This window comes from Thunnus maccoyii, chromosome 22 (genome assembly GCF_910596095.1).
Source record: "Thunnus maccoyii chromosome 22, fThuMac1.1, whole genome shotgun sequence".
NCBI classification, from domain to species: domain Eukaryota; kingdom Metazoa; phylum Chordata; class Actinopteri; order Scombriformes; family Scombridae; genus Thunnus; species Thunnus maccoyii.
Window position 1 is genome coordinate 7,927,708 of NC_056554.1, and position 27,120 is coordinate 7,954,827.

The 27,120-nt window shown below is 40.6% G+C and overlaps 2 protein-coding genes across 3 annotated transcripts; one reads left to right on the forward strand and one right to left on the reverse strand.

Moving 5' to 3' along the window:
* Positions 1-1,903: 1,903 nt before the first annotated feature.
* Positions 1,904-21,326, forward strand: hspa12b (heat shock protein 12B). Its single transcript, XM_042401277.1, has 14 exons — positions 1,904-1,930; positions 4,435-4,498; positions 4,994-5,076; positions 5,625-5,749; positions 5,835-6,021; positions 6,926-7,030; positions 7,157-7,273; positions 9,762-9,939; positions 14,935-15,021; positions 15,983-16,087; positions 16,168-16,426; positions 16,523-16,626; positions 18,284-18,474; positions 18,550-21,326. The coding sequence occupies exons 2-14, from the start codon at positions 4,453-4,455 to the stop codon at positions 19,024-19,026; spliced, it is 2,064 nt and encodes a 687-aa protein (XP_042257211.1). The 5' UTR covers positions 1,904-1,930; positions 4,435-4,452; the 3' UTR covers positions 19,027-21,326.
* On the reverse strand, positions 20,984-26,810 carry cct7 (chaperonin containing TCP1, subunit 7 (eta)). 2 transcript variants are annotated; one of them, XM_042401275.1, is made up of 12 exons: positions 26,709-26,810; positions 24,952-25,035; positions 24,784-24,853; positions 24,585-24,691; positions 24,224-24,402; positions 23,887-24,058; positions 23,599-23,763; positions 23,302-23,490; positions 22,889-22,986; positions 22,673-22,805; positions 22,001-22,207; positions 20,984-21,897 (listed from the first exon to the last, which is right to left on the reverse strand). In XM_042401275.1, the coding sequence occupies exons 1-12, from the start codon at positions 26,712-26,714 to the stop codon at positions 21,673-21,675; spliced, it is 1,635 nt and encodes a 544-aa protein (XP_042257209.1). In that variant the 5' UTR covers positions 26,715-26,810; the 3' UTR covers positions 20,984-21,672. The 2 variants fall into 2 exon arrangements, with proteins under 2 accessions (XP_042257209.1, XP_042257210.1); XM_042401276.1 differs by lacking the exons at positions 24,585-24,691; positions 24,784-24,853; positions 24,952-25,035; positions 26,709-26,810 and having other exon boundaries at positions 24,277-24,338.
* Positions 26,811-27,120: the final 310 nt, after the last annotated feature.

A 27,120-nucleotide genomic window follows, 5' to 3' on the forward strand; every position in this document is an offset into this window, starting at 1 on the left:
ATTTGATAGGGAAGCTGGTGAGATGTTGACACCTGACCACTAATGTTGAGAAATTAACTTGAGCAAATGAATGTGGGCAAGGGATTAACTAAAATGGACTAAACAAAGAGAGATGCAAGAGAAAAGAGAAAAGAATGGCCTATAAAAGAGGGCAGATGTAGAACAATAAAAGAGCCAATAAAGAAAAGAGGGAGAAAGAAACGGCAGAGAAAGAGAGAGGTGATGGCAGGATCCATATGGGGCCTCTTGGTTTTTGGGCAGCAAGGGGAGACATGCCAGGTAATGGCTTCCAGACACACACACACACACACACTCTAATTCAATTTTGAAATCTGACAGGACAAGGAGTGTGTGTGTGTGTGTGTGTGTGTGTGTGTGTGTGTGTGTGTGTGTGTGTGTGTGTGTGTGTGTGTGTGTGTGTACCAGGTATTCCTCATGTTATGGGGACAAAAAGCAAGTCCCCTTAATGTAAATCATTAATTTTAGGGTGAAGACTTGGTTTAAAGTTAAGGTAAGTTTAGGTTTATGTTGCGGTTAGTTCAGGGTTATGTTAAGGTTAGGGTAAGGGTTAGGCATGTGGCCGTTATGGTTAAGGTTAGGATAAGTCCCCAGGAAATTAATGTAAGTCAATGTAATGTCCCCTGAAGTGGTGGAAACACGACTGCGTGTGTGTGTGTGTGTGTGTGTGTCTATGTGTGTGTGTCTGTATATATACCAGAGGCCTTTCTTTCGCATACTCAAGAGGTCTGACTTCCTCTGCCCATTGGGAGTGGGGCCGGCTAGTCTCAGTGTGTGTGTGTGTGTAACAAGCACTGGGGGTTAATGTATGCTTTCAATCACAGCTCTAGTGGGGAGAAATCAGATCCCTGCAGCGTAGATGTGGACCCCCGCAAACACAATTCTACACACGGCATAAGAAAACACTTACAGATATGAGGTCGGGTAAGAATGCAGCAAATCTATTTATCTACGGTTTGAACATTAAACTGATTTTCATTAAACTGGAACAAAACATTCGGAGTGAGTCACCACTTTTCCTGCCCTTCCATGTATCATGTTAGATGGTTGACATTAAAGAAAAAGAAAAAGGGGGTATGGAGACAAAGGATAAAGACAAAGAAGAGAGAAAAAAAGTTTTTAAAACAGCAACCACAAGTGAAGAGAAAAAAAGAAAAAGAAATCGAACAGAGGAAAAGATGAAAAGAGAAGCAGAGAGGAAGACAGGAAGAGCTAATTAAACAGAGGAAGGATAGATATGGAGGAGTGGGAGGAGAGAAAGGGCAAGATGACTTAACTGGGATACACTGCCTGCTCAGGAATACTCCACCCTCAGTCTCCAACTCACACAAATACACACACGGCAGTTTCCCAATGAGGTAAATCCCCCAACATTCCCCCCCTATGTGCTGTCACAGCCCTCCCACTCCTGTTACTCATGTATGTGTGTGTGTGTGTGTGTGTGTGTGTGTGTGTGTGTGTGTGTGTCACCACTTTTTCTCTGACTTTCCAGTGCAGAGCAGAGAGACGGTGAGCTCGGCTGCAGAAAGCAGCAAGAGAGACAGAACTGCAGATCCAAAAACTAAGAAGTTCATTAGGAAAAATTGGGATTTTCACAGAAGAAGAAGAAGAAAAAAGAAAGAAGAGAAAATCTTCCATTAGGTTGCAGCTCATCTCTCCATCCATCACTTCTCACTGATCAGGGGATTTAAATTTTTTTGGAAATCTGCCTGCAAGTCAGCTGGGAAGAAAAGCATCCCCTTATATCTGCTCACAGTTTCTCCTTCTCTCTTCTCCTCTACATCTTCCTCCCTGGAGGCGGATTCCAAACACCAGACTGCCATTTTTACCAAAGTTTGGGGAAAATTTTTGAGTTCCAGCCAAGAGTGGCAAAAAGGGACAAGGGCATAGTGTTGCAGCAGCACTCAAAGGGGTGAGTTAAAATTTTGATGACACGATGAATGCACTAAAGGCAATAAGTCGATTTTGGACAAGTGGGTGCTAAATGAATATAATTTAATATAGTACTGTCTGCAGCCTTTTGATTTTCCCCTTTGTATTGGTTATATGTTGCATTAAAGGTCCTTAAAACAAAGCTACATGATCATAAGCATTGATAAAGCCTTTCTTAGCAGGAAATCTGTAAGTAAAGTTTCCAAACTTAAACATACAAGTCAAAGTGAGAGAGTGCTATTGTTAATTGTGCGTAAAAGTGGAGTGTGTTGCACAATCTAACCATAATGTAGCGTCTCAGGGGAGTAAGAGTTGCTTGTTATGCTGTTATCCCTGCTAGACCTCAGTCATGTGTCGAGAGAGAGAGCGATTGTCCACTGCATATTGAGGTCTTAGAAAGAGAGAGAGAGTCACAGAAGGGAAGAAATAAATACGTGCAGAGGAGAGATGTGGAGTTTCATCTTTCTCTGGTTTTATCATCAAACGGCAAGGACAGACGAGAGCCAAATGACACACACATGCAACAGCAAGCATTATATTCAAATGTTTCAGGCATATGCTGGAGTAAATGTACTCAGATGTTGCATGCATGTAGCGTACGCGAAGAAAGGATGTCAAACTAATTTATGGTGTCTTTCTCTCTCACATACACACATACGCACACACACAGAAAGAGATCTAAACAAACACATCTTTGTTTCATTGCACTCATCTGTTTAGTTTGCTCTTGGCTCAGATCACAGACTGATCCAATCATTCCCAGTGCTGCAATTTAATACAATACACACACACACACACACACACACACACACACACACAAGCCAAACAAGACACATAATACACACAAAGAGTAGATGCATGTACAGCAGGACACACTTAACATAGAGACAACTCACTAATAAGGAAAATATAAATAAACAAATTAAATGTAATCAAGTGTATGCAATCTAACAAGTTTACTTGTTTTCTTGTTGCCCATCTTATTTGTTTAACCCAGACAAAACTTGCAAATCTATATGGTGTTTGGCAAGATCTCCATAAACTAACACCTGAAAGCTCCCAAGTGCAGCTTGTCTTTGGCCTCTGATCCGCTGTAGTAGCTGGAGGCTTGAAGTTCAAGTGCAGTGAGACAGTTGCTGTGAAAGATGATCAGGGTGTGTCTCATTCACTTCCCTTCCCTGGCCGCTGAGTGTCCAAAATCGTTCCCTATTCCCTGGCTAGTATGCTATTTTTATTTTCCCAGCGTTATGCTTGAATGTCCAAATTCCCTGATTAAAATGTTTGTGCTATGTACAGCTGTCAGTGATGGAATACATGACAGTGATTCATTAGTGCCTGAAGTTTTTTAATTCTGACCTATAGAGTACATTATTGAGGTGTATAAGATGATTTGCATTCATTTGTAAAGTACACCCATTAAATGAATTACTTAAAGCTGCACTAATCAATATTTTTATGTTAACAATTGATCACTTAATTATGCCTTATTATGCTTGTGACAGAGCCACAGATCCACAGATAACAATCACCCCACTCAGCAGTTCCACTCAACTCCATGGAGAGTTTTAGCATCTTTTAGCTCATTGTTTTGGTTTTGCACAACACATAGTTTCCAGCAGCATCAGTAATCCCACTGCATCGCTGTTTTTCACGCTACTGGCCCAGCACCAGACAGCAGTCAGAAAGGTTCGCTCCTAGCCAGTAGATATTAGACACAGTGCAGCATTTAGCAGCTAAAGGGTCAGATATTTCCCCGAGGAGCTGGTGGAAACCAAAACAGAGCTAATAGAAGAACATTATATTCATCAGGTTGCCAGAAACATGACTCCAAATGAAAGCTAGTGTTGCTCTGTGATTGCTGGATCAGTAAATTGTTGATGACGTTCAGGTGACTTCCAACTGAACATTTTACTTGCCAACATGCAGTTTTACAGAAAGGGAAGTAAACAATGGACCTTACACCTGACATCTTGAACACGTATTTTATCACTAATCCTAGTGACAAAATGAAGAGCAGGTTATTTCCTTGAAACTTGCAACCAGGTTCCCCATAACTTACATTTATTTTAAGGACTACAACTATAAATACTGTAAATTGTAGTTTAGTTTTTTTTTTAATATCTTGATATACTGTTTAAACTAAACATGAATTGCCTTATTTGATTACTTAAATCAAAGTAAAGTCACAACATAAATAGGCAACTGTTTTCTAACACATTAGCCAGACGAACTTTATAAGATTGTTCCGGCTTATGAGCTGCCGCCAAGTGGGAAAAAAAGACCCATTAATTCAGGTTGAAAAGTATCAAGACTATATTATTTAGATGACTCTTTCTACATAATAATTCACCATAAATACCTAAATCATTGTATTGTCAGGTCAAATTCTCGCCATTAGAATTACAACAATTCATCCCAACATCAGCATTTTCTTTACTAGTTATTCTATATGTCTCATGTTGGTGTTAATGGTTTTCTCTCCAGACCCTGGCTCCTGTAAAGATGGCTGACGTGGTGCAGCCGGATGCCAACAGCCTGCAGATACCGGGTGAGACACACTAACATCAGACTATATGATTGATTACTATGGCAAACTGGTCAAAGTGACTCACTTCTTTCCGTTTATCTTTTGGAGCATGAACACGCTGACCTTTCCATGTCCCTCTCCCACTTGGGAAAATTACTCATTTCAGATTCCAAAGACATTCCAGTCATTCCCTTTCAATACAAACATTTAATCTCATATCTAACCTCCACAGTAAAAAAAATAAGGTGTTCTCTGCATTTTTACATGTACAGTATGTTAATATCAGTAGCTGATGACAGTCAATACTGCCTCTTTCCTTCTGATAAGAGAGTTTTCCCATGCCTGCATATCGCTTCAAACAGACTGATATTTTGGCGTTTCTTTTCATTTTCCAGTAAGTGCGTGTGGCGCTTTTCCAAAAGACACGTTCATAATGAGATCACAATAGTTAGCCACCAATGAGTGTTGAATTCCAGCTTAATAATTTCTCTTCTCTTCTTTTTCTTTAATTCCTAGGTGATAATTTGTCAGTCCCGTCTTCACCTGCCACATCTAGAAATGACTGCAGCATCACACCCCTCACACCCTCACCCTCGCCGGTAACTACGCGCACACACACACACACACACACACACACACGCACACACACACACACACTCACCACAGAAATTCTTACACACCCTTTCCTCTTTCTACGTATTTTTCTTTATATAGAGCTCCTAAACAGGCCCTGTAAAACCACATCCACTTCACAGTGTTATTAGTGGTTTATAATAACACTTACAGTTGCAGCTAAAAGCGAAGAGTACAAGTACCCAGTAACAGCTACAGTCTGTGGCAGAAAAATATACACACACTGGTAAAAAAAAGAAAAACGTAACTTTCACAAGTATTACAGGAACTTTATGTGTTAGAAAACATGTAATTTCAGCAGAGAGGAGAGGACAAATGAGAGAAGAAAGCACTTTTTTTATTATGATAAAAGGCAATAACAGTACACATCCAAAATATTAAAAGAATAGTTTGACATTTACACGTAATCCACTTTAAAAAGTCAGTGTAAAAATGACATGTTGTGGTTTTCTACTAGAGATCATCACTACCATCAGTACCAGCTCTGATACACAAATCTCTCTCTCTCTCTCAGAGGGTGGAGATCAGACCCAGGATGGCCTGTCCGTTCTCGGTTGTCGTGGCGATAGACTTTGGGACGACCTCCAGCGGCTACGCTTTCAGCTTCACACAGGACGCAGAAGCCATACACATGATGAAGTAAGAGTCTGTGTACTCTTCAGTTATATTCTACTGTACTCTATTATTTTCTATCCTTGACAGCTTTTTCTTCCAATCCACACAGGCGCTGGGAGGGTGGTGACCCCGGCGTGGCCAATCAGAAGAGCCCGACATGTCTGCTGCTGACCCCTGATTTGCGGTTTCACAGTTTTGGGTTCGCGGCCCGGGACTTCTACCATGACCTGGACCCGGAGGAGGCCCGGCACTGGCTCTACTTTGACAAGTTCAAGATGAAGATCCACAGCACGAGTGTAAGAGAGAGACAGAAAGGAAGTTGATAAAGAAAGACAGTTTTATATATGACATCCACATTTAAAGGGGCACTCTGCCAATTTTACACATAGATAAATTCACCACTCATATTGAGGTGAACTAGTCAGCCTGTAAAAACAGTTGTGTAATGTCGTCTGAGGCTCTGGAGAAGCTTTGCCAAGTCAAAGAAGAATACCCTTATGATGATGTCATCAGGGTTTTTTCAGCTTGGTCTTGACCGGGTTACAAAAAGAGATGTGGATTTGATGTTAACATTGAGCTGATAGGGAGAGTTTAACAAAGGAACGATATGGAGTTGCATTATGGAAAATGTAAGATCCAGTATTTTGGGAGCTTGAACCACACCAGGGCCTCTCCTTCATCAAATTTTGACAACTCTTTTTTCAATCTTCATCTTAAAAGTCTCTCAAATCTATGGAAGTGCAAAGCTAATTGACTGAAGTACCCCAAGAGTTTAAAGAGTGTCATTGCACTCAGTGCCAACGTTTTAGAGATTTCAGAAATGCACCTCCAAGAGAACAACATACATTGGGGCAAACAGCGCAAAACTTGATATACACAAGTCCACCATCCTTTAAGTTGCCCCTGAAATAGATCCATATGCAGTTAGCTACAATAGCCAATCCAAGAGGCTAAATTCTGTGTTTACTTTTGGTTGGATGGTTTGATGTTTATTTGGAAAGCTATAAGAGTATCTCGCTGCCTGCCCAGATACAGTATATGTTGTTTTTCTAGACTCGTGTATCCCAGATCTCTACAACAGAGGTGGCAAGTGCAAAGTTAGCATCACCCATTAGTTACAATGGACACAAAAACAGAGGAATTTTCCTTTAAGCAGCAGAAAGACAACTTCTTGCAGCACTGTGTCTGTGTTTGCTGCAGGACCTCACCATGGAGACGGAGCTGGAGGCTGTCAATGGTCGGAGGGTCAGAGCCATTGAGGTGTTCGCTCATGCCCTGCACTTCTTCAGGGAACATGCTCTAAAGGTACACTTTAAAACTCCCCTCCATATGTTCTTCATGTGTTCTTCCATCTTTTTTTCAATGAAAGCTCATATCTTGAATCCTAGTTTGAGTTTTACTCAAAAAACTATTTGACGGGTGACGTTTTAGGAGGTGAAGGACCAGTCGTCATCGGTGCTAGAAGGAGAGGAGATCAGATGGGTGATTACTGTCCCTGCTGTGTGGAGGCAACCTGCCAAACAGTTCATGAGAGAGGCAGCATACCTGGTAGGAGCACACGTGCATGTACAGAAAGACACATTGTTGACATGAAACAAACACTTTCTAATCTGACAGAATCAACACATTTCTTGTATTTTTATATCAAGTTTATTCTTTTAAATCAGCCAGAACTATTCTGCAACTGAAAAAGATGCTCATCTGGGAAAGTTCATCTCAACTACATCTTTTGATCAATTAATCTATCCATCCATTCATCTACCCATGAACATACTGTTAGCTTTTAAGTTTTTAGGTAATCTGAAGTATTAAATGTTGCTTTACATCTTTGACTATGGTGTAATTTTCCTATTTTATATTTCCTTATATCTGTTTTTATCCTTTTTGTACCCTAATTTGTTCTTTGTGATGCTGTAACACCTGATTTCCCACCCAGGGATCAAAAATGTTATTTTATTTTTTTCATTTTTTAAACTTAAAAAAAACAAACAAAAATGATTTAATTACCAAAAAATCCACATAGCTTAAAACAATGCTGTTTCTGTCTTCAACCTCTTGAAAAGTTGGCATTTTGGAGATGAATGGTTTTCATGTTAAATCAGCTGCCAGTATCTTAACTATTGCAGCTCAGTGTAGTGTGCATAAATATCACCAAAACCAGTTGACTTCACTGATTCAGAACACTAGGCACAGTTTTCTACACACACACACACACACACACACACACACACACACACACACACACACACACAAGGAGGATGACTATATGAGAGTGTGTGTGTATGAGACAGAGAATAAGGAGGAATAACAAGGAGATGGAAAGAAAGGATGTGTATAAACCATGAGATAAAGTACAACACACACACACACACACACACACACACATAAACACACAGATCATAACACTGCACTCTTGCACTTTTGACTCTAGTCACCCGCAACACACACCCCTCCTTAGTGTACTGTACGTGTTACAATGACTTGTAGGAAGTGTGGACAGGAATGCAGGGGGTCCTATGACAATACACATCAATGAGAATGGACTGCCCTCTGTGCGTGTGTGTGTGTGTGTGTGTTTGTGCACATGTGCGTGTGTCTAATTGTGCCGTGCATACGCAATGTACAACCTTTTAATTTATCATGCTTTCCTCCTTCTCCTTCCCTCTCTCTCTGTTTAATTTTATCATTTTCACACACACACACACACACACACACACACACACACACACACACACACACACACACACATAGCTCAATTTGCCAACCATTATCTGCCATCTGCCATTCACTCACCCGGTTATATACATAAACAGTGTGACACATACACACTTTCAGATGCACACTCACATATATATGCACACACACCCTGCGCTGGCTCGCTGTTTGAGGCTGTCGGGGTGTGTTTGCTTCCTACTGGTGATGATGTCATCAGGAGGGAACAATGAGGGAGACCGGCATACAAACACAGGAAGTCGAGACCAGACCCCCGCCCTGCGTACTCACACACACACGTTGTTCCAGCCGCTCAACTTTACTCCCAATTTACCAAGACTGGTGCTCATAGTATAGACCTCCTCTCCTCTCTAACATCACTATCATCATTTTCTCATCTCTCCCTTCTCCAACCTTCACCCTGTGTTTGTGTTCCTTCATATGTGTTTATGCTGTACAGCTGTCCCTCAGCATGTTTTACCCAGTGACTCCTCCTCTATCCAGCTCCTCTCCTCCTCCTTTTTTTTGATAATGTCCACAACTTAGCCTTGGCCCTCCATCCAAATCTCATCATATGTATACTGAAGGTTTGTTTTGTTTGCTGACATCTTTAAAAAACAAAAATCCTGTTAGTTTCCCTACGTCTAAATGAATACATACTTGTCAGTGTGTTTAGATAAAAGCTTTAAAATATTTGCATTTTGTCTCCATCTTCATTGTGCAATGCTGTGGTGTTCCTGCACTGCACAAACCTGCAAAAACAAACTTTGGCCACAGTGTTGGTGCTGTTTTTTCTTTAACTTTATTTTAAAAAATGGCACTAAGCATAGATATATACACGACAGTGTAGTATCCACATGTACTTGTCTGTACTCATTTGTGTCATTTCATGCTGTATTCTGGTTTGTAGCAGCAGTCATGTTGTGAGAATTTGATGCTAAATTTCTGACTCTGTCACAATTTTGTGGCAGGCTGTGTTTAGTCGCCAGTCTTAAATTGACCGTGTGTTGTTTTAGGACCACGGTTTGGATTAACAACAAGGATTTCACCACATTTTTCTCATCAACTATTGTCTTGGAGAGCCTCAAAAACCAGGGTTTATAGGGGCCTTAATAACTTGACTTGACTTGAATTGAAGGCAAAAATATTGTGGTAAAAACAAAACTTGAGACTTTACAATGACTTAACTTGAGACTTGAAGGCAATTTTAATTGTGATATTAAATTTGATTATAAAGACGTGTGACTTGACCAACTTTCCTAGTCATAACAGGATAATAAAATTCTGCATCTTGCATTGTTCTCTATCTCTTTTCTCCCACCAGGCCGGTCTGGTCTCCCCTGATTGTCCTGAGCAGCTCCTCATCGCTCTTGAACCTGAAGCTGCTTCCATTTACTGCCGCAAGCTCCGCCTCCACCAGGTGATTGACCTGAGCCTGCAGCCGATCCCAAACGGCCTGGAACTGGACGGATCCCGTCCCTTCGACTCCAGCTTCAGACAAGGTATTTGAGAAAGGGGCAGAGTGTGTGTGTGTGTGTGTGTGTGTATGTGGGTCTTCTTGTACACTATGTCATTAGCATAGGCATGAAACCACACTGTGTTCCTGGAAATGTTGTTGTTAGATTTCACTTGGGAATTGTGGGTTTCGCAAAGGATGAATCTGTGTTTGTGTGAGAGAAAGAAAGTGCGCTTTGGGTGAAGATCTGACTTCAGATACTGCTTGTGGTTTTGCCTCGGATGACTGTGCAGTTTGTGTGAGTGTGTGTGTTGTTGTACACAGTCACATATGACTTTGGACAGGCCATATGTGGTGTGTAAAGCACACAAAGCAGCAGGAGAGATGGAAACATGAACAGAGGGAGAAAGAGGAGAGCTGTGTTGAAACAGACCACAGGATTTGTGCAGAGCGAAGAAAACAATCTGCCAAAGCAACCATTAGTCACTAATTGTCCAACTATTTAGCAAATAAGCTCTTTGATGAATTTCACACTGTGTAAGAAAAACTTTGACCCTGTGAGGTAAGATTAAACTTTATTGCTCCTGCAAGCACAAAAACTGTGAATCATCACAAAAAAGTGATTACAACAGTTTTGTGAGCAGTGCATATGAAAAGACATTGTGTTACAAGACTACTGAATATATAATTAAAAATTAATGAACATAATCTGTGTTCAAATACAAACAGCTATTTTTTGTATGATTTAAAATGTATTTCTATATAGCGAAGTATTCAACATGATGGTCATGCTTTTCAACTCACTATGAAGTATTTCAGGCATCCAGGGTTAATTTTTTGCATAGACAATGATAGGTGACTGAGTGTTGGAGCTTTTATAAGGCTTGGATGGACATAAAAGTCTCCTGGTTGAATCATCAGTACAAAAGATGAGCAACTGCACAAGAAAATGTGTGGTTCTTTGATAAAAAAAAAAGTCAAACTACTTCCACTACCTGGGGGCAGTGGAACCAGCTGTAAACACAACACAGATATGTTATCATCCTTAACATATCTGATTTCATGAACGTGTTAGCTTACATATTTACACATCCAGCAGACACTATGCAACATTAACATTCTCTTGGCCAACGGGCAAATCTAAGTCCAATATTCACTCTCCTTTTAGCCCTGGTTTGGTCTCCACCAACTTTTTAGGGAAAATATTAGCTGCTAAATGCTCCGCTATGTTCAGAAGCTAGTCGCTAACTTTGTCTGTCTGCTCTTAAATGGTGGGCAGGTACAGTACAGTTGGTTTGTCAGAGCTGTTTTGCTGAAAACAGCTGCCAGCTGATGCTGAAAATGACAAGATCAGTGGGCGTGAACCAAAACAATTAAGTTTCAGGCTGTAACAGCAAAACAGTGAGCTGAAAGATGCTAAAAGGCTCCATAAATCTGAGGGAAACTGCAAAGCTGGGTGGTAATTTTTTGCGGGTTTGTCTCTATGACCGACGCCTTTCATGTTACTCATAGTTTGATGGATCATAATTTGATCCATTGTTAATATGAAAATATTGATTAGTGCAGCTTTAAAAGAAACTTTCAAAGGAGAATTAAAAGTGGGAAAAAAATACAGAAACAGCATCTCCTCACATTTTGCATCTCTTTAGTGCATGATCGAAAAAAGCTTATCTTGCAAAAGTAAGTTTATAATTTTCTAAATAAACTGTCACAATACACTACAATAGAACTGTATACAATGTTTTTTGTGTTTGCAAAAGCCACTAAATTGTTGCAAAGAAACAAAGAGTGATTTCAGGCTGGGTAAAATAAGACTGATGCATAATTCAGCAAGCGAACATGCCGTCCAAAAACCCCCGCACAGCCCCACTTATACATATGCAGTCAGTGACACACACAAAGAACATTCACACACTCAACTCACACACACAAAGACACACACTAAACACAGGATATTGTAATTGGAACAAGGTGTGGTGAGACTATGATCTCACCCCCTCCTGGCCTGTCATTCTCCCTCTCCTTCACTCACTTTCATTTTTCTGTATTTTCTTTCGTTCTTTCTAGCATTTGTGCTCTTCCTCTCTTTCTCTCTCTCTCTCTGTCCCTCTCGGTGACCTTTTTTTTTTTTTTTTTAACCAGGTCGCACCCTTTGCAAAGGCTCTGCAAAGACTTCCACCACACACAAAGACTTATTTGCAAACACGCACACACTTGGCATCACGGTCATGGTTTTTACTATCTTTAGCTTTTCTTCCAGCTCATTTCTTCTCCAAAGATAGCACTGGGGAGTCATTAACATACACACACACACACACACCCACGTACACACGCACACACACACACACACACCCACGTACACACACACACACACACACGTACACACACACACACACACACACACACACGTACATTTTCTTTTCTGCTGTTTCATGTAAATGGTTTCCAGACTTGCGTTCCATTCATCACCCCCATACACACAGATGAAATCAAGGCCTGTATGATTGTGGTGTTTTTTGTTCAGCATCATTTACCATGTACATACACACACACACACACACACACACACACACATTTGGGCACACATACATTACCCCCTGCGTCATCTAGGGGGTAAAATAACTGTACTTGTACTTGCTCTCAATACAATGCAGGTCATTGTTACTCAAAAACTATAATCTTTATAGATAATCTGTTCTCAGAAACATAATAATCCAATATAATAATAATCTTAATTTCTTTCTTCCTTATTCCACCACTTATCTATTTTTTCTCCTTCTCTCTTAGTCTAATTTTTGTGGCCTGTAGCACTCATGTGGTTTGAGGGAACCTTGTAAAAACCACTTTTACCTAAATTATACAAACACTTTACTCCAGACTGTCAAACCTTTGACTTATGACACACACTTAAACTCTCATACACACTTACATCAGACCAAAGGTTGGTTTTATCAAAAGACAGAGAGAAATAGTCTTTTTTCATTCAAATATCCTCCTCTTTCTTCTTTGATCTGTGATGATTTATCATCTTAAAGCCATTATGTCTCATTTCACAAGGTCACTTGCATGTACTGAGGCATATACATGTATGTGCTCTGTCAAACAGGCTGTCCAGTATTTTATATTTCTGACAGCTGTGTTTGAGTGTGTTCTGTTTTTCTTGGCCTCCACCTCAAGTCTCAACCTGCCATTCAGGCGGTTTACATGTCGAGAACGAATAGATGTGTGAGAGCGTTCTGCGTTTCCAACAAATTGCTCCTGTCATGCAAAAACATTAGGACCCTCATTTTGGTATGTTTGTCCTGTTTTACTTGGATGGAAAGACATTATATTATATGTTGGGTAAATGTCATGACCCCATGAGATATGAAACCTGTTAAACATAACTACATGTAGTATAAATTAAAAAAAAAACTGATCTTCATTAGCTTGAAAATGTTTGTTTTTGCTTGAGTGTAGTTTGCATAGAGCATCAGTTACGCAAGCTTAAGTGTCTGGCCTACAGTATGTTTATACAGAAATCCAAAAAAAGGCTTGACTGCAGGCAAAGTAGTACAAGGTGCTGAAAGGTGGTGGTGACTCTAAAGGGCCACAGCTGGAGAGAGTCCATAAGAATTCTCTGTGAATAATTTTGTTTAAAACCAGGGGGCCCATAGCAATATTTGAGGGAGTCAGAGTCTTCTACTTGTGCCCTGGGGCCCAGATATGCTTGCTTTGCCCCCGAAGCAGGTGAAATAGATCCACCATTTTACTTTAGGGTCACTTGATTTGAAAAAGATGTAAGTTTTGAGTAGCAAATATTGCAGTAAAACCAGTTAGCTTAAATTAATATTTCAACCTTTTGAAAAATATGCTTATTTGCTTAGAGATAATCTCATGTATGTATTTTAAACCTACAGTAGCTGATTTTGTGGCCACTTGGGGGCAGCAGAAACAAGCTGTGAACCCATAACTGACATGTCACTTTTAAAGTTGATATTGCCTTTTTACACATTCAGGATCACAGAGCAATATTAGCATTCATTTGGAGTCATGTTTCTGGCCACCTGGTCAATGTTAGTCCAATATTCACTCTCCTTTAAGCTCTGTTTTTGGTCTTGACCGACTCCTTAGCAAAATATCTGGCCCTTATCCTCTAAATACTCCACAAAGTTCATCAGCTAGTTGCTAACTTTGTCTGCTGTTAAGAGCCAAGCAGGTAATATACAGTGGGGTTTTTAGAGCTTTTTCGCAGTGGCTAAAAATGACTCTATATGAGACCAGAGAGAGTGAACAAAAACAGTAAGGTTGTGGGCCGCAGAACCAAAACAATGAGCTAAAAGAAGCTTTAAACAATGTGGAGGTGAGGGGAACTGTATAAAAGTTAATACAAGTGACCCTTTCCACATACAAGTAGTCATGTCATCCATTATTGATATAAAAATATTGATGATACTTTTATATAATTAGTATTATATAAAATATAGCCTCTTGAGGTGGGAAGTGATTATTCTAGCTTAACATGAAGACTAGAAACTCGGCTCTATCCAATTTTCAAAAATACACTTACCAAACAGAAATGTAAAAACAACTACTTGTGGATTTCGAGAGAGTAATGTGCTGAGACTATTTCTTGACAAACAACAGTAACCTCACAGTGACACCAAGACCCCAGCAGGTCACTACGCCCAGCTGTTGTTTGCCAAAAAATAGTTACAGTACTTGACTCTCTCTAAAACCAACTGGTCATTTTTACATTTTTGTATAAGAATCAGACAAACGAGATACAATGTGCTAATTAATGAGCTTTAGAGGTGCTGGTAGGTGTATTTTATGAACTTTGGACAGTCAGGATAGCCATTTCCCCTTGTTTCCAGTCCTCATGCTAAGCTAAGCTAATTGCCTCCCTACTATGTATGATCATTCCTCACTGGTCAGAAATAGAGTCAAGAAAGACATAAAGATAAGATGATATGTAAATATCAAAGGTCCTCAAACTGAAGTACATCCTGTAAGTGTGTGTACTTAGTTTTGTGTGTGTGTGTGTGTGTGTTTGTTGCAGCGCGGGAGCAGTTGAGACGATCCCGACACAGCAGGACCTTCCTGGTGGAGAGTGGAACCGGAGAGCTATGGTCAGAGCTGCAGACTGGTAAGGCTGTCTGTGTGTGTATGCATGTGTGTGTGTGTGTGTGTGTGAGAGAGAGAGAGAGAGAGAGAGAGAGAGAGAGAGAGAGACAGACTGGCAGACCCCACATGTCGGAGATATTGATGATTTTGACCTATGAGGATGACTATGGGAAGCAGACACTCCTAATGTCTCATTTCTACTGACCCTCACATTCTTACTTTTCCTTTCTGTGAATTATCATCTGCTTGTCTTGCACAACAACTAGAGAGAGACTAACCAAGGGACAAATCAAATTCACCGCTGCTTTAACTCTCCGCGTTTTCTTTCTGTTGAGCCATGACAACAATCTGAGGAGCCATGCGTCCCTGCTGAACTTTTCTGCTCCCTTTCCTGTCCACACACACACACACATACACACAGGAAGGACCCAGCCCATGGGACTCTCTGCCTCTTCACTCCAAATAAACCCAAGGAGCATAAACCCTGTTTTATCCTCCTTCTTTTGCATTTTCTTCTCTCATTCTTCTGTGCATTTCTCGTTTTTGTACATTTTTGTTCCTTGAAATTCTTTCTTTTTCTCTCTCACTCTCATACTACCACTCTCTCTCTCATGTTCAGGGTGTGGTCAGCTGAACTCAGGGTAGCTAAGCCAAAAACAGCCCCTTATCGCTGGACATATCATAAACACGCACAAAAACACACGCACAGAGAGAGCGCAGCAACCACAGATGCCTGAAGGTTGTTTATGTTTGAGAGTCCGCTGGTTGAAGAGTTTCGGGACATACACAAACTAATCTGAAACATGACACTCTAACATACCACAAAAAATCAAGAAACGTTATCATTCACAATTTCCTCCCACAAATTAAGGAGAAACATCTTGTTCTGACAAAATATTTCCTGTAATCCAACTGAAAGAGATAAGCTTTCCCAAATCACTAAAGGTCATTAAAATATGTTTATGTGTGCTCTCTTCCTGTAGGTGACAGGTATATTGTTGCAGACTGTGGAGGAGGAACAGTTGACCTGACTGTCCATCAGATCGAGCAGCCACAGGGAACACTCAAAGAACTCTACAAGGCCTCAGGTACAATTTCTTTACAATCTTCTAAAGCACAAAAATAACCAAATTTCTGAGTTTCTAAAGCTCTACTTTGTCTCTCCCAGGTGGTCCGTACGGTGCCGTCGGTGTAGACCTGGCCTTCGAAGCCATGCTGTGCCAGATCTTTGGCGATGACTTCATCCAGAGTTTTAAAGCCAAGCGGCCAGCGGCTTGGGTGGACCTCACCATCGCATTCGAGGCGAGGAAACGGACGGCGGCGCCGGGCAGGGCCAACGCCCTCAATATCTCCCTGCCCTTCTCTTTCATCGACTACTACAAGAGACACCGGGGGCAGAGTGTGGAGGCCGCCCTGAGGAGGAGCAAGTGAGTGTGGGCTGAGTGGAGTGTGTGTGTGTGAGAGAGAGTGATGATAGATTGAGTGCGTGATTAAAACCCTTCTCCTCTGTGTGTGTGCGTCAGTATGAACATAGTGAAGTGGTCATCCCAGGGGATGCTGCGGCTGACACAGGAGGCCATGAACGAGCTCTTCCAGCCCACTATCGTCAATATCGTCAAACACATTGGTGAGAAACACACACACACACAAGATACATGTACAGACAACAGGGTGGCACACATCCACATGCATACATATGCACAGACAGATTCATACAAACAGATACAGACACTCAGTACAAATTGCTCACTTAACTCCTTCCTCTTTCTCCCTTTTTTCCACTTCGTATTATCATGTTTTCATATTTTTACCAAGGTAAGAACAATGCTGTTCAATCTCAAGTCACTGTAAGTTAAATCCACCCAGAGATACCTAAAAATTGAGGTGGCAGACCTGCACTGCTGTACATAAAGAATGAGAAGATAATCCTAAGTGACTACAGGAGACAACCCCCAAAAGCAGACATTTAATGGTATATGGAGACGTACAGTACATTGTACTAAAAGCAGCACTAATCATTTTTTGGGCCACTTGGGAGCAGAACTCTGCAACAAGCAGAACATCACATTTGACCTTTCATGGCCTTATTAAGTTGAAATGGCTAACTTTTGTTGCTTATTTACACATCTATTAGACACAGAGCAACATCAGCATTCATTTGGAGTCCTGGTTCTGACAACCTGACAAATCTTGAGTCCAATATTTACTCTGCTCTTAGCTCTGTTTTTGTTTATTTCTCCAATAACTCTTGAGGGAAGCATCTGGCGCTTTAGCTGCCAAACACTCCACTTGATTCACCAGCTAGCTGTTCACTTTGTCTGTCTGCTAGGGAGGTAGCTTACAGTGGGATTATCTGAACTTTTTTTGTAGAAAACAGCAGCCTGTCTGAACCAAAACAATAAAGTTGCAGGTCACAAAAATAAAGCTGCAATCGCAAAAACCAAAACAAGCAGCTAAAAGAGTCTAAAAAGCCAATAGACCTGAGGAGAACTGCAGAGTTGGGTGATAATTTTCTGTGGGTTTGTCACTATGAGCGACTCCTTTGACATTATACGTAGACATTTGCGCCACTGTTTATATAAAAATTTTGAATGCGCAGCTTTATTTTGCAGATATGGGAACAGGGTATATTTTGATTCTCCCACACTGCCCAAACCTCAGACCTCACAGGATAACAAGTTGCCAGAACTTGTGTCTGCGTCACTTAGATTACACATCCTGGTTTGCTTGTAAGTGGACAGTGTGAAATGTAAAAGGAGGAAATAAAGTTCAGTGCTCAAAAACAAACTGCACTTTTCTGCCATAGCTGAGACCAAACAAAACAAACTTCAGCCACAATGGCATTTCTAAGAATCCCTTTCCTAGATGGTGGTGACTTCATTGTTTCTTTGTTTTTTTAACCTTGTCAAGACAGAATGAAGGCAGACACATGGAGAGTGTCTGTTTTAAATCAGTCACATTCCAGTGGTGCGTTCAAATCCCAGGTTTGTTTGGTTTTGTTGCATGTAGCTTTGCTGGCCTTTGCTGGATCAACATAAGGCAAAGAGTGAGAGGCAAAGAAGAGTTTTGCATGTTTTAAACTAAAGAAATACTGATTGATTCTGGAAAGGAAGTGGAAATGATGAAACATCCAGAGCACGCCAGCCTCTCCTACATCTTGATCCCTTTTCTTTACTCACTTCCGCTCCTCACCCATCATTTCAGTGGGGCAGTTTGCCATTCGTACACTCCACTTAAGTTTAATTATTTTTAAAGAGCTTCTTTTTCCGTCTCCTATCTGACAGAGGAGCTAATGGCGAAGCCAGAGGTGCGTGGTGTACGTTTCCTCTTCCTGGTTGGCGGGTTTGCAGAGTCACCCATGCTGCAGAAAGCAGTTCAGAGAGCACTGGGAAGGACGTGCCGCATCATCATCCCCCATGACGTCGGTCTGACCATACTGAAGGGTGCTGTGCTCTTCGGACTGGATCCCACTGTGGTGAGGGTTTAGGAGCACCTGCTAGTCCTGGAGTGGAACTTTGACAGCTGATTTAACAACATCTCTCTCTCACAGGTTCGAGTGCGACGATGCCCCTTAACCTATGGCGTGGGCGTCTTGAACCGGTTCGTGGAGGGGCGCCATCCCCGCGACAAACTCCTCATCAAGGACGGCCGCGAGTGGTGCACCGACATCCTCGACCGCTTCGTCTCCGTCGACCAGTCGGTGGCTCTGGGTGAGGTTGTGAGGCGCAGCTACACACCCGCTCGTCTGGGCCAACGGAAGATCATCATCAACATCTACTGCAGTGTGACAGACGACGTCACGTACATCTCCGACCCCGGAGTCAGGAAGTGCGGGACGATAACTTTAGACCTACCGGAACCATTACCGTTACCAGGAGCAGTGGGAGGAGCCGCAGGAGGAGGACTACCAGAGAGGAGGGAGATCAGAGCGACCATGCAGTTTGGAGATACAGAGATCAAAGTCACAGCCATTGACATCATGTCTAACCGCTCTGTACGGGCCTCCATAGACTTCCTGTCTAACTGAGGAGCAGCAGGAAGTGCAGACAAGGATTTGAAAACACAGAAATAACTGATTCTAGGAATGATAATTATAGAAAAAGCGGTACTTTGGGAGTGGGCACCATACTGTTTTTTTTTTAAGGAACATGAGCTTTGCATTCAAAGTAGAAACTCACATCCTATAATTGAGATATTTAGGCTTAAAATTTAGAAAAATATCATGAAAGGAACATTTTTAAAAGCTCCTAAATAAAAATTTGACTGTGTCAGTATCTCCCCAACTGACCGGTAGGGTGCTGCCTCTGCGCAGAAAAGAAGAAATGAATTTGGGAGAGTTTGTCACATGACACCATATAAAGGAACACTTGTGTGAACGCTACGAAGACGGAGGCTGAGTACAAATCCCTGCTGCAGTGAACCAAACACATACCTTTTAATAATTCCAAGTATTTGGACTTAAGTAGACAGTTTGTCTGTTATCTGTACTATACTACCTAGAGTGAGACTCACTCATGTCACTGCTAAACATAAAGACTGTTGCCTTTTAGCTTGTATAATGAATGACACAGGGGCATCTCTCTATTTTTGATCTGATACCTCATTTAAATCCTATTTCGCCATCTATATATGAGATATTGATACTACCTGAACTGCAGCCTTGTTTCTCTAATGTGGTCATGATTGTGCTCCATCTAGTGGTGAAAAGAATGAACTACAAGCTGGAAAAAAAGCTCTGGATGCATCAAACACATCTAAATGTCCTATACTAGGAGGAACTGGCATTATTGCATCATTTTAATGTGTCTTTTATTAAGTATATGTCCCATGTACATCCATGTCTAAAACAAGTGTTAGTGTTGGTTTTATGCTGAATTAGTTGGGTTTAAAAAAATCAGGACAGTTGATTTTTTTCTGTCCATATCAGATTAAGCACTTAAACTGTGTGACAGTTTAAAAAAAATCTTATTAAAAAGTTTTTTTTTCCTGGAGCTTTCAGCCACATCTTATGGTTGAATGGAGTTTGCTCACTGGTTTAGCTGTTATCATGTGACACCAGTATTCAGTTATCGCTTATTTTTTGTGCAAGTTAATTTTTCTAAATATTCTCCACTCAGAAACAAAAATGGGACCAAAAATGACCCAATTTGGAGTTTTTGGTTTGGCCAGAAACCAAGCTTTGATGTTGACAAAAAATCCTAACTCAAGGTCAACTTACTCTGCTTTTCTTAGCTATCAACCACATCTTGAGCCATTGGAGATTGTTGTCATAGGGATAGCTCAGTTGTCTTCATGTGACGTTGTAACTTGTTCAAATGTGACTGAAATTTCATAAAAATATGCTATCTTAATGACAACTGAGCAAACTCCACCTGCTGAGGAAGACTGCAAAATGTTGTTGAAAGCTCCAGAAAAAGCTGGTTAGTGGAGCTTTTGGTCAGTTTCCAAGATCAAGAATAAACTTACACACTCAAATTTTGATGTGATGTCCAAGTATACATGCAGTTAATAATTAACCTATTAAAAAAAATCAAGTGAGCTTCTGTAGAAGGAAGTCAAGTGGGAGAAAGTATTGGCACTAAGTATCAAATCTTCTTTTAAAATGAAAAAAAGAAACTTTCCTACCATCAAATATCATCCTGTGTCACATATTTATGTTGCGTATGCTGTTATAAAGTGTATCCATGTTTATGTTCATGTATAAAGTAACGAAAAGATTAAGAACCACTATATCATGTTCAACATGTTGCCTTTAAGTTTCTTTTGATTTCTTTTCCAGTTCATCATCATCATCTCAACTTTATCATTCTCAACCTTATTTTAAGACATTGATAAAACAAAGAGTATATAAACAGTAACTCCAAGCTTTTCCTATTTAAAAAAAAAACAAAACTTGTCCAGAACATCTTCCATTAACATGTTGATATCAGGAAGCATCAAATTACTGTATGTATGTTTAAATAATACACATGAACAGTCAACAGTATGATTTCAGCTGTGAATTTATTGATAAGAATGGTCCAATAAATAGGTTCACACAGCATGACCAATGAATGGTTCAGAACTACTCAACATCTTTTTCATCTTTCAGTGCTTTACTCTCCATGTTACACATCAGTTTGTCACAAACAAAAAAACGGATCAGACATTATGGAACAGCTCCTTCAGGTCAGAGAGGAAGATCTGGCTTGAAGTGGACAGGAGTATGTTTCTTTCAAATCAAAAGGGGGAACTGCTGTCATTCTGCTTGTATTTAAACATCGTTTCTAAGTAAAAAGACTACAAGTAAAGATACAGTGTTCAATAACACAAGGAAGCGTCAAAATGTTATCAAACAAAAGCCTCAGTAACAAAGGACTACAGGTGGAAAAAAGTAAAGAAAACAGATGAAATGTCTTAAAGCACAAAGAACCTGTCTTGTAATTGCTCATTCAAATTCCCCCTTTTGTTTGTGTTTCACTCCACCTGCCATTTGCAATGTGTGTATGACTGGTTCATCACCTCATTTTATCTAGAATTCAAATCCAAATGCAGGTTAAAAAAGCCAAACTACATTTAAACAAAATCTTTTTCTGTATCTGTTAATGTAACCGGAGCATCCTGAAGACACTATCTTCAATCTGCATTTGGATTTTAATGTTAGTTTAAAATGGGGTTTTGTTCTCGCCTCCTCTTAGTGAGCATGGGGTCTCCCTCTGCCCCTGCCGGCGCCCCCTGGAGGTGCATCCACAGAGCTGCGGGGGTTCTTGATAGTCTCATCCACCGACAGGATGAGGCAGGCCGCCTCGGATGCTGCCGTCAGAGCGTTGATACGCACGATGGACGGCTCCCAGACGCATGCAGAAAAGTTGTCTGCGATGTCTTCGTTGTTGATGTCCACACCGTACCACATACCGCCCTGTATCGAAATGAGCAAAGTTACAAAGATGACTTCATTTTCCTGTCAGTTCCACTTAGAAAACTGAAGGCCCTAAAAGCGCGTGTGTGTTTTCGTTTCTTACCTGTGCGTGTTTGGCGCGCAGTTTGTTCAGGATGTTTGTGGCATCAAAGCCAGCGTTGTCACACAGCTGTCTGGGGATGATCTCCAGGGCCTTGGCGTACGCTCCGATCAACAGCTGCTGTTTTCCGGGGATGGTCCTGGAATAATCCCGCAGGTACTTGGACAGCTCCATCTCCACGGCTCCTCCACCTGCTACAATGGCGTCGTTCTGGAAATGGGTTCAATACGGTCAGTTTATTTGAGTCAGTGTGCACAGATTAGCCAACAAATAGGTGTTCTTCTCCTCAGACATTTTGACTTGTCATTGTGGGAAGAGCACAAGTGTTACTAATAACATTAACGATGGCTGTTGTTTTACAATACATACATACATACAATGCAAAACTAAATCAAATTGCATCAAATATTGGCTGAATCAAATTTGAATCTGATTTGTAACAAACATGCTACAAGTTTCCATAAATGTTGCTTTAATCAAAGGCAAAAAAGATTAAAATTTAAAAAATCTAGAGATCACTTTGTACAAATTTGCAGACAGAACTCCTGCATCCTTTGAACTAAACATACAAATCATCAGCATAAAATGAATGACGACACTGTGCATTCATAATGGCTGCACATCTCTCTCTCACTTCCTGAAAAATGTGCACACACAGTCAACGTGTAAACTGACCTTGATGGCTCTGCGCACGATCATGATGGCATCATGCAGCGATCGCTCCGTCTCCTCTGTAAACTGTTCTGCTCCACCTCTCAGGATGATGGTGCATGTCTTTGCCTTGGGGCATCCCTTAAAGAAGTTATACCTGCAAAGACAAGAAAGGCATGAGCTGTCTCAAGTAGTCATGATGCCTGTTATTTTCTGGAGAGGATGGAAAAAAGCTCTTACCTTTCTCCTCCGACCTGGACCTCCTCAAACAGTTCACACAGTCCCAGGACGTCGTCTGTCATGGCGCTGACTGAGGTCTGGATGGAGCCTCCGCAGGCCTGGAGGTCACATTACACACAATCAGTCTGATTCAATCATTTTTCAAGGTACTTTTATCATCTGGATTCATGTTTTCTGGCAGAAATATGAGTTTATAAACACAAAAGTCGATTTAATAAGTAATATATCAAAGGAACATTTATATATACATGTTAAGAACAGACAAACTGAAAAAAACAAAATAAATCACAAACTACATTATTTCAGTCAATCAATTTTAAATATTTAACTCTGTATGCGTTGAACATTGAGTTGGCCTGTTAGCTGAAAGTCATTACTTTGTAATAGAAGGTCAGTGTGTGCATGTCTCCTACCATCATGGTCCTCTTCAGATCCTCCTCCTGAACTCTACCGGCGCAGAACAAGTCTCTGTCAGCAAAGTACTGGGTGGCCACATCACCGATAGGCAACTTGGACAAAACCACCTTGGCTCCTGACTGATAGATCTTCTCCAGTTTGTCGTACAGGATGTTCCACTCTGCGTCCACGATGGCCTGGTAGTCCTGCAGACAAGTGCAAATAAACAGTTATCGAGGATGAGAAATTAATTACAGAGCAAGATTTTAAAAGGCTTGTTTCACGTCCTGGTCCTGTGTTTAGGGACTTCATACCTCCACAGATTTCACTCGGACCTCAGCGTTGTCCTTCTCAGCCTTCAGCTCCAGCTCCACGTTGAGCAATGCAATCCTTGGATTCTCATAGGATTTAGGCTGCATCTCAAACCCGGCGTAGGAGAAGGTCTTCTTGAAAGCAACCCCAGACACCAACTCGGAATCCTGTGAATTATATAGAGAAAGTACAACATTGAGGTATTTGGAATAACAAAACGAAAAGGAAAGAAAACAGGATGTCTAAACGCAACAAATGTAAAGGAGAAGTAGACGTAAAGAGATACCAACCTCAAGGCCTCCTCCCTGGACCTTCTTGATGCCAATCATCTTCAGAGACAGCAGCTCGTCCAGTGACATGACGGCATCCACCACCATCTTGGAGAAGAAATCCTTTTGACCAGCAATGAGCTTGGAGTTAAGCGCTGTGGCTGCACACTTCTCCAACAGCTGCCTCTGCTCTCTGAGAGAATAGAGAGGAGAGTACATTCAAAAATGTACAACTACTGTATTTTTAACAGCTCAATTTAACTACAACCATGTATAATTATTATACAAATATTATATATTGTCAATAGGATAGATCAAACAGTAAATGTCAATTATTAGAGAGTGAGTGAGCACTTACTGCTTGTCGTCTTTCTTCACAGGGACGGCGATCTCCTTGATCTTGTTGACGGCGAGGTTGGTGGCGGTACGGAACGCTCTGATGATGGTCTGAGGGTGGAGACCCTCCTCCACATATGGTTTCAGCTGCTTCAGGAACTCAGCAGCCAGGAGAGTGACAGAGGTGGTGCCGTCTCCAACCTATCAGTACGAGGAAAAGAAAAAATATGAAAACTTCTTGTGATATATCCTTTTCTGTCTTGGCTTAGTATGAGAATTATGTGATTGATTTGATACTGGAAACAGATGTCCACTGCCTTGATTAAAACAGACGTGGCCTAAAACCTGAGAGAAACACACACACACACACACACACTTCTCACCTCAGCATCCTGGGAGCGAGCGATGTCCACCAGGGTCTTGGCTGCAGGGTGGACCACATCCAACAGTTTCAGTATGGTGGCTCCATCGTTGGAGATTGTGGCCTTACCTGCAAAACACAAACATCCACACATTTTTGATAAGGGTTCTGTAGTCTAACCTATTCCTCCCTCTGTCCCCATTCATCGATCTTCTCCTCACCTCTGCCATCCACCATCAGTTTGTCCATCCCTCTGGGCCCCAGGGTGGTCCTGACAGCCTCGGAAATCACCTGGAAGAGAAAATGATGGGTACTTTTAGGCATTTTTACTTAGTTAAACACATACCACAAACACACACAGCTAAGCAGAGACAAGCTAATTTTCTGACCTGGCAGGCATTGATGTTACTGATGAGCTGGGGAATGCCCTGAGACGTGTCCGTCCCCTCCTTCAGCAGGATAACCTGTGTGGGCTGGGTTGACAGAAGAAAAGAGGAAGAGGAAAAACAAAAGGGAAAGGAGAAGAGATCAAGTAAGCTGAGCTCAATCCAATATTTGTGTGAGTTGTAGTTATCACAATAATTAATACTTGCACACGTATGCCAGCATAGTTTGCTTCTTTATGAATAATGAATGAATAAATACATTTGTTAAAATAATATAAGTGCAATAAAAGCTTTAAGTAAAAAGACAATAAAGAGTAATTTATTAATTAAATCCACACAAAAGATGAACAGACGGACCAGAAAATCGTACTGAGCAAATTGTGCAATTTCATTAAATTTACAGAAAATATTCTATAACATGATATGTATCGTTATCTGTAATCTATAACCTGACATAGTAAAACAAATCCAGACTGAATAATTCAATATTTTACATCACCTTTCAGTGTCACTACCATCATATTAAGATGACATCATTATATGAGATATTGTTTAGTAGCATAAATTCTGGCATTCATATTAATTTAAGTAAATTGTGATTACAAACCAATCAAGTTAGTTACTTGGGAAGTGTGAAGCCAAATTTAATACCAATATTCATTTATTGCATCATGCACATCTAAGTGTCCAGCTCACAAGGACTCAGACACCAAAATATAGTTGCAGTGGTTTGTCAAAACATATACTTTTTTTTTTTTTTTTTTTTTTAAATCCACCACACGAGGTTCCCTACCTGAAACACATCAAGTTTCTTATAATCATTCATTCAGAAAATGTCATAAGAAATGAAGGACATTTACTAAATATCCCTTAAATCATCAGTATATATTAGTGTAGTTTTTAGCCAAACTTCCAAACCCCAGTATAAATTCAGTCCATGACCTAAAATGGTAAAACACACCCAGGCTGAGGCTGGTACAGAGGCTGCAGGGTGTGATGCTTTTGTTGTTGCCCATCAGGGATGCAGCTTATGTGACTCTGTCAAATGCAAACGTCTATTTACAGTCACCTGTGCTTATTGTAGTTAACTAACAACATGTCATTACAACTTATCAAAGCCTTCACACACAAAGACACACACCGCTATTTCCTGACCACTGATCAGCAAACCTTTGCTAGTGACAGTGACTCAGTTAATTCACTTTATCAGGCCTTTGCCTGATAATCTGCATGTTAAAGCTTACGTTAGCCATCTTTATTTGTGAAATGTAAACTATTGACAGATACAACCACTGAATGACAAGTAACCATAGCAATAAATTGAAATCAATTAGCTCTCCAGGCAGTTTCCAATGCAGCCACTTCATACAAAGAGGCTAAACATACTGCAGCTAACTCGCTAACACCTTCACCGACAAAACAGCACAATATACCAAAACTAGTGAAACACACTTAGATACCAGTTCCAGCTCTTACTAGCTGAGCGTGCTTTATTCAGTATTAGTATTTTCAGTAAGCAGTATTACTTAAAATACTAGTTAGCATCACCGTTAGCATCGTATACGCCCCATTGACAACACAGTCTGGCTCACAATTTAACCTTTTCAAAGACTAATCTCCACAAAATAATCACTTCCAAAGACCATCGACAGATAATACTTTAATTTAAGAGTAGTTTCGGTATGAATGCGAGCAAACAAAAAGGAGGATTGAGACGGATTTAGAGTGTGAGTGTCGGGCATGAATGCTAACTCACTCACCATCATCTTTGCGGTTCCTTCGAGAAGCTTTCCACCGGCATCCTTTCCCACAATGCCTTTCGAAAAATACAGCCGCTCCGGGGGGGCGTTCAAGAGTGTAGCGCAACGTTTTGCAACAGTTATACTCGAGTTTTACTACATCTATCAATCTGTTATCAATCTATCAAAACGTAAATACACAAAAAAAATGTTTTTCAGTCCAGATAGATAGATAAATCGATATATAGATAGATAGATAGATAGATAGATAGATAGATAGATGTATATATATATATATATATATATATATATATATATATATATATATATATATATATATATATATATATATATATATATATCACTCATTACTGTATATATATGCAGGCTGTATATACTATACATAACCACCTACTGTGTGTATATAAAGTAA

What these genes read in the sequence shown, in the direction of transcription:
- hspa12b (XM_042401277.1), top strand. Translation starts at nt 4,453, where the DNA reads ATGGCTGACGTGGTGCAGCCGGATGCCAACAGCCTGCAGATACCGG. An exon ending in CAACAGCCTGCAGATACCGG is followed by an intron (nt 4,499 to 4,993) that starts GTGAGACACACT and finishes TTTAATTCCTAG; the next exon opens with GTGATAATTTGTCAGTCCCG. An exon ending in TCGGACTGGATCCCACTGTG is followed by an intron (nt 18,475 to 18,549) that starts GTGAGGGTTTAG and finishes TCTCTCTCACAG; the next exon opens with GTTCGAGTGCGACGATGCCC.
- cct7 (XM_042401275.1), bottom strand. An exon ending in ACTGATGGTGGATGGCAGAG is followed by an intron (nt 24,692 to 24,783) that starts GTGAGGAGAAGA and finishes TGTGTTTTGCAG; the next exon opens with GTAAGGCCACAATCTCCAAC. An exon ending in CTCGCTCCCAGGATGCTGAG is followed by an intron (nt 24,403 to 24,584) that starts GTGAGAAGTGTG and finishes TCGTACTGATAG; the next exon opens with GTTGGAGACGGCACCACCTC.